The 12,675-nt window shown below is 40.1% G+C and overlaps 1 protein-coding gene across 2 annotated transcripts in view; it reads right to left on the reverse strand.

Annotated features, from left to right (window-relative positions):
* Positions 1–12,675, reverse strand: part of CFAP53 (cilia and flagella associated protein 53) — a 49,526-nt gene that overhangs the window by 18,909 nt on the left and 17,942 nt on the right. For both annotated transcript variants that reach the window (XM_034943712.3, XM_003827211.6), the window contains exons 6-7: positions 7,068–7,284; positions 2,784–2,886 (exon numbers count right to left, since the gene is read on the reverse strand). In XM_034943712.3, the coding sequence (XP_034799603.1) occupies positions 2,784–2,886; positions 7,068–7,284 (320 nt within the window). The remainder of the gene's footprint in view (positions 1–2,783; positions 2,887–7,067; positions 7,285–12,675) is intronic.

Raw genomic sequence — 12,675 nt, forward strand, 5'->3', positions numbered from 1 at the left:
GTAACCTCCTGACCAACTAACAATCCTACGTCGGGCAAACTATACACCCCTGGTGGGCAAGAAGCAGTTGGAAGATGAGACCTTCATCCACATGCCAAAGATTTGTCATTGTTGCTCTGTTGGGGGAAATGTAGAATCCTATTTAGGTAAAAGGAGTCAGGCTGGTGGAACCAGGATAAAGCAGAGATAAACCAGTAAGCTATAGGTCTGCCTTTGTTCATGGCCCAGGACATACAGCCCTCCTGTGCAGATAACATACAAAACTCACAAACTTCTGCTTAACATCAAATGCTTCGATTTATCATCAAACACCTCAGCTGACAGAAGAATGCAAGTTAGCTCCCTGCTACCTTGGTGTTATCAAGTAGCCCAAGAACCATCCTATAAAATCTCTGGCAAGCCTTTGTTTCCTGGCAGTCAGCTCCTCTCTTGCTGGCTGCCCATTGCTTTCTTGCACTGAATTTTCCTACTTTCTCTAATTAATCTGCCTGTACCTACAACTGTCTTGGAAAATTCTTTTACCCCCATGCCACCAGCCTAGTTATGCGCTTCAGCAATGTGAACCTCTACTACCCTGTCAAGAGGTGGAGCTTCTATCTCCATCTCCTTGAATCAGGATGGGCCTTGTAACTACTTTTGGAATATGGTAGAAGTAATGCTATGCCAGTCCCAGGTGTAGCTCTTAACTGGCCTGGCAGCTGCTTCTTCCTAGCTCTTGGAATACTTGCTATTGGAACTCTCCCTCTCAAAACAAGCCACCATACTGTGAGAAATCCAAATCACATGGAGAGCCCACACATAGGGGTTCCAGGTGACAACTAAAACTCCTAGTTGATAACTGAGATCCCTGACTACAGTCAGCATACACTGCCAGCTATATGAGTAGGTGTCCTAGGTTGAGCCTTCAGATGAATATATAGCCTCAGTCATGTGGATCTGACTTCAACGACATGAGATGTTCCGAGCAAGAACTACCTAGGTGAGCCGTGTTGACCCACAGAATCATAAGAGATAATCATAAATTGCTTTAAACCACACATTTCAGGGTGTTTTGTTATGTAGCAATAGGTAACTGTAATACCTCTGCCCATAATTTTTTCCTTATCTCTCCACCAATTTAGAAGTTTAGCAGGGAAGAGATGTGATATTTATTGAGTCCTCACAAATCTCCAACAGAAGACTTTTTAAAAATGAGAAAGAGGCCAGGCGCAGTGGCTCACGCCTGTAATCCCAGCACTTTGGGAGTCTGAGGTGGGTGGATCACAAGGTCAGGAGTTCAAGACCAGCCTGGCTAAGGTGGTGAAACCCTGTCTCTACTAAAAATAATAAAAATTAGCCAGGCATGGTGGTGCATGCCTGTAATCCTAGGTATTCGAGTGGCTGAGGCAGAGAATTGCTTGAACCCGGGAGTCGGAGATTGCAGTAAGCCAAGATTACACCACCGCACTCCAGCCTAGGTGACAGAGCAAGACTCCATCTCAAAAAAGAAAATATATATATATATATATATATATATATATATATATATACACGCACACATATATATACACACACACATACACACATACACACACACACATATATATATATATATATATATATGAGAAGGAAAGATTTCCACAGCAGAGGCAGTAGCAGGAACTCAGAACGGTAGGCCAGATGTTGTTTGTGACCCCAAAGTGAGAATAAGATCAGGCACATTAACCATACTCTTTCTAGAAAGAGAAGAGCTAATTTCTATGCACCAAGTGTGAGTAAGTCAAAGGACAGGCCCCAGGAACAGGGAGGGTGACCAGTAATCAGAGAAGCCGGGTCCTCTTCCTCCACTACACTGGCTGCCTGATTTAGGTATCATGGCCACCAGTGGGAAGAGACTGAGATGGTGTAAGAAAAACTGCAGGGAGGTAGCTGCCTGTTTCCCCCACCTGAGCCTGGTTGTGGTGATCAGAAGGACACTAACCAATCCCAGCCTAAGGCCTGTCAGAGGAAAGCAGTGGTATTTCCCAAAGCATCCAGAGTGTTCTAGTGCAGTAAGGCTAAACACGTCCTCCTAGGGACATTTGTATGGAATCCTGTCCCTATAAGCCATTCTGCTAATCTAGCTGATTAGGCCAGCCTGCTTTTCAGGATTTGTTTCATGGAGGAAAAAAAATCTTCTTGCTATTTTATTAGGATTTAAGGTTGGTGCCTATTTTTTTAAGTGTTTCAAATTTATTTTATTTTTAAAGATATTCATCCAGCCTAATAACTTATGTGTATAATCATAATATACATAATGGCAATGGAATTTAATTTTACCAAGACAGTTGGTGCCTACTTTTACATGAAATTTTGTAAACTGCTTTGAGCGTCTAGAAGGACAAGTGTAATACTAATGTAAAATAATGTCAATAATGCATGAATTATGGCACATGGTCTTTATGTTGAAAATCTGTTTTAGTTTTTGTTTTTTTGAGACAGTTCTTGCCTGTTGCCCAGGTTGGAGTGTAGTGGCACAATCGTAGCTGCAGTGTTTAACTCCTGTACTCAAGTGATCTTCCACTTCAGCTCCCAAGTAGCTAGGACTACAGGTCTATGTCACCATATCTGGCTAGTTTTTATTTTTATTTTTTTGTAGAGATGAGATCTTGCTATACTGCCCAGGCTAATCTCAAACTCCTGGCTTCAAGCAATCCTCTTTCCTCAGCCTCCCAAAGTACTGGGATTACAGGTGTGAGCCACCATGGCTAGCCAAAAATCCATTTTTTAGGTAGCAAATGATGATACAGAAAACAAAATCATACCTTGCAAAATTCTCCTTCTCTTCACAGTTAAGTTCTTTAAGACTTTCATTTATGTGTTTCTGTTCCATAGCACGTTCTTCCTGTTCTTTAGCTTCTCGTTGCACTAAGAAAAGCAAAAGTAATTATATGTCAAATGACTTTCGACAAGAATTGCCAACATCTTTCTGGGCACCAGAGTCATATTGTCTTTAGAAAGGCAGAGCTTAGAATCAAGGCTGGATCTTAGATTGATAAAGTAGAAGTACACATCTCAATTGAGAAATAAATTGGGTTTAGGCTCATATATGCTACAATCTAGATTTTCTGTTCATCATTTTTCATTGAAAATCCATAATTACCCTTTTTCATACCAGATTACTAATGTTAAAATACTTCCTACTTTTCTCTCCTTGAAGATAAAGTTCATTGCCATTCATATTAATAAAAGTTTATTATAAATAATTTATTATTTATTATATATTTATTATAAAATAAATATTATTTAAATATATAATGCTCTTGGCTGGGCACAATGCCTCATGCCGGTAATCCCAGCATTTTGGGAGGCTGAGGCAGGTGGGTCACTTGAGGTCAGGAGTTCGAGACCAGCCCGGCCAACATGGTGAAACCCCGTCTCTACTAAAAGTACAAAAATTAGCTGGGCATGGTGGTGCGTGCCTGTAATCTGAGCTGCTCAGGAGGCTGAGGCACAAGTGCCTAGATCGTGCCACTGCATTCCAGCCTGGGCGACAGAGTGAGACTCCGTCTCAATAAATAAATAAATAAATAAAGCTCTTGTAAGTTAAAAATATTTAAGCATCCCAATAGAAAAAAAAGACAAAGGAAACAGAGTTTACAAAATAATAAATACAACTGGCTAATATACATCTGAAATGTATATATCTTTGGTACCACAGTCTATTTCAGAAATTCATCTTAAACAACCAGATACAATCCAAAAATAACTATGTATGGAGATGGTAATCTGGAATTCTAAAATAACAGTAAAAAGATTAGAAACAATATAAAGGGTCATTGCTGTGTTTAAGTAAAATAAGTTACGGTCTGTTTTTATAACAGATTTGTAGGCAGTCATTACAAATCTTATAATTAACAAAAAATGACTTGAAATATTTTTGATAAGTGAAAAATATAGACCATAAAACAGTATATACTACATGATTCTAATTTGTGAAAGAAAATTATATATGTAGTAAAAACACTAGAAGAAAATACACAAAGCTGTGAATAGTAGCTATTCCTGGGTGGTAGAATTATGGTTGATTTTGTTTCCTTGTTTATAAATGGTTTCAATAAATTTTCCATGTTTTTTCAATATTTTCTATAACATTTATCACTTGTTAGATATGAGTTCTAAATTTATCTTCAAAGAATCAATATGTCAGTATGTTCAATTCTTTGCCTTCTACTTTTAAACTTAACTTCCTCATAAAGTGACCTTTTTTGATCAACTGCTCCACCCTGACTCATTCAGATTACCTGCTCCACCCTGACTCATTCAAATTACCTGCTCCACTCTGACTCATTCTGATCACCTGCCCCACCCTGACTCATTCAAATTACCTGCCCCACCCTGACTCATTCAGATTACCTGCTCCACCCTGACTCATTCTGATCACCTGCCCCACCCTGACTCATTCTGATCACCTGCCCCACCCTGATTCATTCAGATTACCTGCTCCACCCTAACTCATTCTGATTACCTGCTCCACCCTGACTCATTCCAATTACCTGCTCTGCCCTCATTCTCCACCCTGACTCATTCCATAACCATTTTTCCTGCCAAACCACTCACCCCATCACTCTCTTTAAATTAGCCAATCAGAATTAGTTTAGCCTGTGCAGTCCAATCCTAGCCAATAGCGGAATGACACAGCAGCAGGGGCCACGTGAGTCAGGAATAAGAACTTCTTCCCCTCCCTTGCCCAGATGTGCTCTCGCTATTGTTCCATCTGTGACTGAGCACCCTTTCTGCAGGAAGTAAAGATGGTCTTGCTGAGAGATCATCTCTCTCTGTGCTGACTTTTCCTCGTGGCACTGATTGTCTATTTCTAAGATCACTGATGAATATAAAAATCTTTTCAGCATATAAACTTTCTACGCAGTTTCTAAAAGTTCCATCTAATATTGGCTTAAAAATTTTCTACTGCTATTATAATTCCTGGAGTGAAGACTTAATGAATGGGACCAGGATGAGCTTCCTCTTGCAAAGACCACTGGTGCGAAATCCAATGGTACCCTAACAAGAAATGTGTTTATTGCCGCTCTGGTCCATTGGGCTGGACATGGAAATGGCAGAAATCTGGAGGTGGAAATTCACCCTCTCAACAAACATCCTTCTGTGACCAAGCACTGCTTGAAGCTGAGGGAACATAGTGGCATACTGTAGTATAATAATAAGAGACATAATGTGGCTATAAGATTAATGGTAGCCATAAAGTTAACTTAAGCATCTCGCAGGGCTGACACTATGTATCACTTAGCAGTATGATGCAGCCTAGGCCAGGGATTTCCAAGAGACAAAGGTCATCTCAGCACAGATGTAACTTTCAGAAACCTTAAAACAAAGCTTACCCTTACAAGAATAGCTTAAACTTCCTTTATGAAAGAAACACCTAGTAACCAATGTGGATTGAATGTAAGTATTAAAAAGGGGAAAGATTCTCCAAACTTTGAGTATGGTCTCCAAATAAAGACCCTCCTGGCCAGCTGGTCATCTGAGATGTGAGCAAGCCACAGTGCCCTGGAAAGAGGATTTATTTTAAATGGGAGAACACAGAGGGCTGCTCAAGGCATGAGTCAATTGAGCTGGCATTGAAGGATATCTAGATTTCTCATGATCAAGAGCATCATAGGCAGAGACAACTACATAAACAAAGGTATAGCATTGGGGGAACCAGCCCCCAATATTTCAACGTAGGTCCTTTCTATTTTCCCTAAGTGTCGGCTGGTCTGAGAAATAAAGAGAAAGAGTACAAAGAGAGAAATTTTATAGCTGGGCCTCTGGGATGTCATCACATATTGGCAGGACCATGATGGCAACCTCAAGCCACAAAACCAGCAAGTTTTTTTTAGGGATTTTGAAAGGGGAGGGGGTGTACAAACAGGGAGTAGGTCATAAGGATCACATGCTTCAAAGGGCCATAAAGATCACAAGGTGAAGGCAAAATTAGAATTACTGATGAGGGTCTGCGTCCCACTGTGCACGCATTGTCTTGATAAACATCTTAATAGGAAACAGGGTTCGAGAGCAGAGGACCAGTCTGACTAGATTTCACCAGGCTGGAATTTCCCAATCCTAGTAAGCCTGAGGGTACTGCAGGAGACCAGGGCATATTTCAGTCCTTATCTCAACCGCATAAGACAGACACTCCCAGAGCAGCTGTCTATAGACCTACCCCCAGGAATGCATTCCTTCCCCAGGGCTATTCCTTGCTGGGAAAAGAATTCAGCAATATTTCTCCTACTCGCTTTCTGCAAGAAGAAAAACATGGCTCTATTCTGCCCGACCCCGCAGGCAGTCAGACCTTATGGTTATCTTTCCTTGTTCCCTGAAAATTGCTGTTATTCTGTTCTTTTTCAGGGTGCATTGATTTCATATTGTTCAAACACACATTTTACAAACAATTTGTACAGTTAACGCAATCATCACAGGGTTCTGAGGGGACATACATCCTCAGCTTATGAAGATGACAGGATTAAGAGATTAAAGACAGGCATAAGAAATTATAAAAGTATTAATTTTGAGAACTAATAAATGTCCATGAAATCTTCACAATTTATGTTCAGAGATTGCAGTAAAAACAGGCATAAGAAATTATAAAAGTATTAATTTGTGGAAGTGATAAATGTCCATGAAATCTTCACAATTTATGTTCTTCTGCCGTGGCTTCAGCCGGTCCCTCCATTCAGGGTCCCTGACTTCCCGAAACTGTATGGAGATAACTTTCGAAAGAAAAGAGGGACAGATACAAAGGACAAGGGGGAGCTGTATGTCTGTGCCCCACCTTCTCACTCTTCATTCTAATCACCAAGACATACAGTATTCAAATGATGTACTGTTCCTTTAACCTTGAGAACTTCTCCCCGTGACTGATTGGAATCTGCTGGTCTCTTCATATATATCCAATTAGATAAGATTTGCAAAAACAGGCCTCCTGCCTTCATCCTTTTTGCATCCCTCATGGTGTTTTACATAATAAGTATTATGGTTGTTAGTATTTTGGTTGTTACTTAAATTGAATTAAGGGCAAGCTATAATATAACTGTAATTCAGTTCCTTACACTTTTCTTGAACTTGAAGTTTTCTTGTACACATGACCTCATCCACAAGCTGTCTCCTTGCCTCCTTTTCAAGTCTCAGCTCCTTGTCCTTCTCAGCCAACTTCTTTGCCTTGTCTTCCTCTAATATTCTGTCAAATTCTTTCTCCTGAGCTTTTTCTTCCTCACGTCTCTGTGCCAAATATTTATGGTATATCTTCTGTTCTCTTATCATATCTTCCTATGTAACATAAAAATTCATATTGTTAAAATTTTTTGGTGTGATACTATAGTAAGGATACATTTAAAAAAAATCTTTAAAAGCTCCAATCCCAATCTTTTAGAACTATGTACTGAAACATTTACAGATGTATGTCTGGAGTTTATTCCAAAATACTCAAGAGTAGCAGGGGAAATGGGTAGGGATATAGAAGAGACAAGAATGGCCATCAGTTGATGGTTGTTAAAGTGAGGTGATGGACACGTGGGGACTCATTGTGCAATTCTTTGTATTTGTTTAAAATGTTTGATAATAAATGTTTGAATAAGTTAATTCAAACACTTTCCCAAAGTGTTTCTCAAAGTAGTTGCCAAATAGTTTTCAATGATACAGCTTTATTTTCATTTACTTTAATTTAGGTATATGAAATCCTAATCTGATCAACAAAATAAGTTACTTCTACTATTAGAGCACTGTCTCTCTGGCTGGTAGTCATTTTGTGCTTTATTACAGCAATTCTCAATCTTAGCTACACTTTGGAGTCACTGGGGAGCTTTACAAAGTATTGACATCTGGCTGGGCGCAGTGGCTCAAGCCTGTAATCCCAGCACTTTGGGAGGCCGAGGCGGGTGGATCACGAGGTCAGGAGATTGAGACCATCCTGGCTAACATGGTGAAAACCCGTCTCTACTAAAAATACAAAAAAATTAGCTGGACGTGGTGGTGGGCGCCTGTAGTCCCAGCTACTCGGGAGGCTGAGGCAGGAGAATGGCGTGAACCCAGGAGGCAGAGCTTGCAGTGAGCCGAGATCGCGCCACTGCACTCCAGCCTGGGCGACAGAGCGAGACTCCGTTTCAAAAAAACAAAAACAAAAACAAAAAAAATCGAGGGCCGAGTCCCACCCCCAGAAATTCCTAATTAATGGATACCTTTTACGTTCCCCCAGGTGATAGTAATGTGCAGCTAAAGTTGAGACCTGCTGTTTATTTAGTGCAGGCATTTTTAGTTGGCTACTGCCATGTTGCAGTAACTATCCAATAGCAAGGAGTTCATCCAATACCAAGGTTGTAGATATTATTAAACACCTGATATGGTTTGGCTCTGTGTCCCCATCCAAATCACATCTTGAATTGTAATCCCCATGTGTGAGGGGAGGGACCTGGTGGGAGGTGATTGGGTCATGGGGGTAGTTTCCCCCATGCTGTTCTCATGATAGTGAGTTCCCATGAGATCTGATGGTTAAAAGTGTGGCTTTCTTCATTCCCTCCCTCCTGTCGCCAAGTAAGACGTGCCTTGCTTCCCCTTCCACTGTGATTTTAAGTTTCCTGAGCCTTCCCCAGCCATGGGAAACTGTGAGTCAATTACACCTTCTTTTTTAAATAAGTTACCCAATATCAGGTAGTTCTTTATAGCAGTGTGAAAACAGATAAATACCATTTCCCACTAAAAAGAACCAACAATCCTTGGGAAAATAATCAATATAAGACTGGAGCAGAAACTGAACAGGATGAACCTGGGACATCTTATTGTGTCAGAATCAAGAAAACTATCAAAGTCTGTTGGTGGACAGTATCAAAAGAGCATGACAGCCCACTTCAAGGGACTCTCATGATCTAGAATCAGGCAATCTGAGCACCAAAAAGAAGAGTGAACTAATAATCCACTAAAAAACTATTGAAACTTGGCCAGGCACGGTGGCTCATGCCTGTAATCCCAGCACTTTCGGAGGCTGAGGTGGGCAGATCACTTGAGGTCAGGAGTTGGAAACCAGCCTGGCCAACATGGTAAAACCCCGTCTCTACTAAAAATACAAAAAAATTAGCTGGGTGTGGTGGCACAAGCCTGTAGTCCCAGCTACTTAGGAGGCTGAGGCAGGAAGATCACTTGAACCTGGGAGGCAGAGGTTGCAGTGAGCCAAGAATATGCCACTGCACTCGAGCCTGGGTGACAGAACGAGACTCTATCTCAAAAAAAAAAAAAAAAAACTATTAAAACTAATAAACGAGTTTAGCAATGTTGCAGGATACAAGACCAATATACAAAACTCCTTGTATTCCTATTTGACAGCATCAATCTAAAATGAAATTAAAAATTTTATTTCCAAATAGAAATGTTATACTTAGGAATAAATTTAACAAAGTAAGTGTTAAAATGTATACTCTGAAAACTAAGAAACATTATTGAAAGAAATTAAAGTAGACCTAAATAAATGGAAAGACAGCTTAAGTTCATGAATCAGAAAACAATACTGTGAAAATGACAGCACTTCCCAAATTGACCTACAGGTTCAACACAATCTTTACCAAAATCTCAACTGGCTTCTTTGCAGGAATTGACAAGCTGATCCATGTAACTTCCAGATACATGGACATGCAAGGGAGCCAGAATAGCCAAAACAATTTTAAAAAGAACAAAGTTTGAGGATTTACATTTTCTCTCTCTCTCTTTTTTTTTTTTTTTTGAGATGAAGTTTCACTCTGGTTGTCCAGGTTGGAGTGCAATGGTGGAGTTTCACTCTTGTTGCTCGGGCTGGAGTGCAATGACACGATCTCAGCTCACTGCAACGTCTGCCTCCCGGATCAAGCGATTCTCCTGCCTCAGCCTCCCAAGTAGCTGGGATTACAGGCATGGGCCACCATGCCTGGCTAATTTTTGTATTTTTGGTAGAGACAGGGTTTCACCATGTTGGTCAGGCTGGTCTCAAACTCCTGACCTCAGGTGATCCTCCTGCCTCAGCCTCCCAAAGTGCTGGGATTACAGGCGTGAGCCACTGCACCAGACCAGGATTTACATTTTCTGATTTCAAACTTACTACAAAGCTACGGTAATCAAGACATATAGATTTGTTATACTGGACTAAGGATAGAGATATAGATTGATGGAATAGAACTGAGTGTCCAGAAATAAACCTTCACTTTACTGTAATTGATTTTTGACAAGGGTGATAAGACAATTCAATAGGGGAACAATTAGAGAATTATTTCAACAAATGATGCTGGAATAACTGGATATCCACATGAGGAATAATGAATTAGGATCCTTATCTCATGCCATATACAAAACTTAAAATGGATCAAAAGCCTAAATGTAAAAGCTAAAATTATAACACTCTAACAAGAAAACAAAGAAGTACATCTTTGTGATCCTAGAGTAGGTAACCATTTTTTAGACAGGACCCCTAAAGCATAAGCAACAAAAGAAAATATAGCTAAATTGAACTTTGTCAAAATTTAAAACTTTTGTGATTCAAAGGACATCATCAAAAAAGTAAAAAGACAACCTATAGAATGAAAGAAAATAATTGCAAGTCATTTATCTGGTAAGAGACTTGAATCTAGAAAATATAAAGAACTCTTGGCCAGGCGTGGTGGCTCACGCCTGTAATCCCAGCACTCTGGGAGGCTGAGGTGGGTGGATCGCCTAAGGTCAGGAGTTCATGACCAGCCTGGCCAACATGGTGAAACCCCGTCTCTACTAAAAATACAAAAAAATTAGCCAGGCGTGGTGGCAGGCACCTGTAATCCCAGCAACTCAGAAGGCTGAGGCAGGAGAATCGCTTGAACCTGGGAGGTGGAGGTTGCAGTGAGATGAGATTGCACCATTGCACTCCAGCCTGGGCGACAAGAGTGAGATTAAAAAAAAAAAAAAAAGAACTCTTACAATTCAATAATAAAAGGACCAATAACCCAACTAAAATATGGGCAAAGGACTTGAATAGACTTCTCTAAGAATACAGAATAGCCTTCAAATAGACTTCTCCAAGGAAGATCTACAAATGACCATAAGCACAGGAAAAGAGGCACAATATCATTAGTCACTAGGGAAATACAAATAAAAACCACAATGAGATACCAATTCAGATGCATTAGGCTGGGTAAAATAAAAAAAACAGACAATAACAAGTGTTGGTGAGCATGTGGATAAATCAAAACCCTCATACACTGCTGGTGGGAATGTAAAATGGTTCAGCCACTTTGGAAAACAGTTTGGCAGTTCCTCAAAACTTCAACACAGAGTTACCGTATGGCCCAGTAGTACTACTTCTAGATACATGCCCCAAAGAAAAATAAAAACATATGTCCACACAAAAATGTGTACATGAATGTTCATAGTAGCATTATTCATGATAGCCAAAAAGTGGAAATAACCCAAATGTCCATCAACTGACATAACGCATAAACAAAATGTGGCATATCCATACAATGGAATATCATTCAGCCACATAAACAAATAAAATAGTGATTCATGCTACAATGTGGATAAATCTTGAAAACATTATGCTAAGTGAAAGAAGACAGTCAACAGGTCACATAACATGTGATTCCATTCATATCAAAGTCCAGAATGGGGAAATCTATAGAGACACAAAGTTGATAAGTGGCTGCTTAGGACTGGAGGCAGGAGGTGGGGAAGAAGGGATAGCAGGATAGTGAAAATGTTCTAAAATAAAATGTGATGACAGCTGCACATATCTGTGAAAACAGTAAAATCCACTGAATTGTATGGTTTAAACTGGGGAACTGGATGTTATGTGAATTCTCTCTTGAAGCTGTTAAAAAAAATGATTTAAATGTGAACAAAAAACTCAACAGGAAAAAGAAATCAAATAAGCAAGTCAATTAGATAATGGACAAAAACCAGGAGTTGGAGGCTGCAGTGAGCTATGATCATGCCACTGTACTCCAGCCTAAGTGACAGAGTGAGATACTGGCTCAACAACAATTAAAAAAAAAAAAAAAAACAGAAAATGGGCAAAAGACATGAAGAGACATTTCATTGAAGAAGACATACAGATGGAAAACAGGCTCATAAAAAGTTGTTCAAAATCATTAGCCATTAGGGAAATGTAAATTAAACCACAATGAGATGTTACTACACATCTATCAGAATGGTTAAAAGTGAACAATAGTGATAGCACCAAATGCTGGTGAGGATGTGGAGAAACTGGATTGCTCATGTATTGCTGGTGGGAATGTAACATGGTATGGCTACTCTGAAAAACAGTTTAGCAGTTTCTTTAAAAAACTAAACATGCAATTACTATATGACATAGCAATTGCTCTTCTAGGCATTTATCTCATAGAAATGATGATTTGTGCCAGGTGTGGTGGCTCATGCCTGTAATCCAAGCACTTTGGGAGGCTAACGTGGGTGGGTCACTTGAGGTTGGGAGTTTGAGACCAGCCTGGCCAACATGGTGATATCCCATCTCTACTAAAAATAGAAAAAATTAGCCAGGCATGGTGGCACACACCTGTAATCCTAGCTACTCAGGGGGCTGTGGCAGGAGAATCACTTGAACCCGGGAGGTGGAGGTTACAGTGAGCCGAGACCATGCCACTGCACTCCAGCCTGGGTGACAGAGCAAGACTCCGCCTAAAAAAAAAAAAAAAAAGTGAGAATGTGTTCACA

Source organism: Pan paniscus, chromosome 17 (genome assembly GCF_029289425.2).
Source record: "Pan paniscus chromosome 17, NHGRI_mPanPan1-v2.0_pri, whole genome shotgun sequence".
Lineage (NCBI taxonomy): Eukaryota > Metazoa > Chordata > Mammalia > Primates > Hominidae > Pan > Pan paniscus.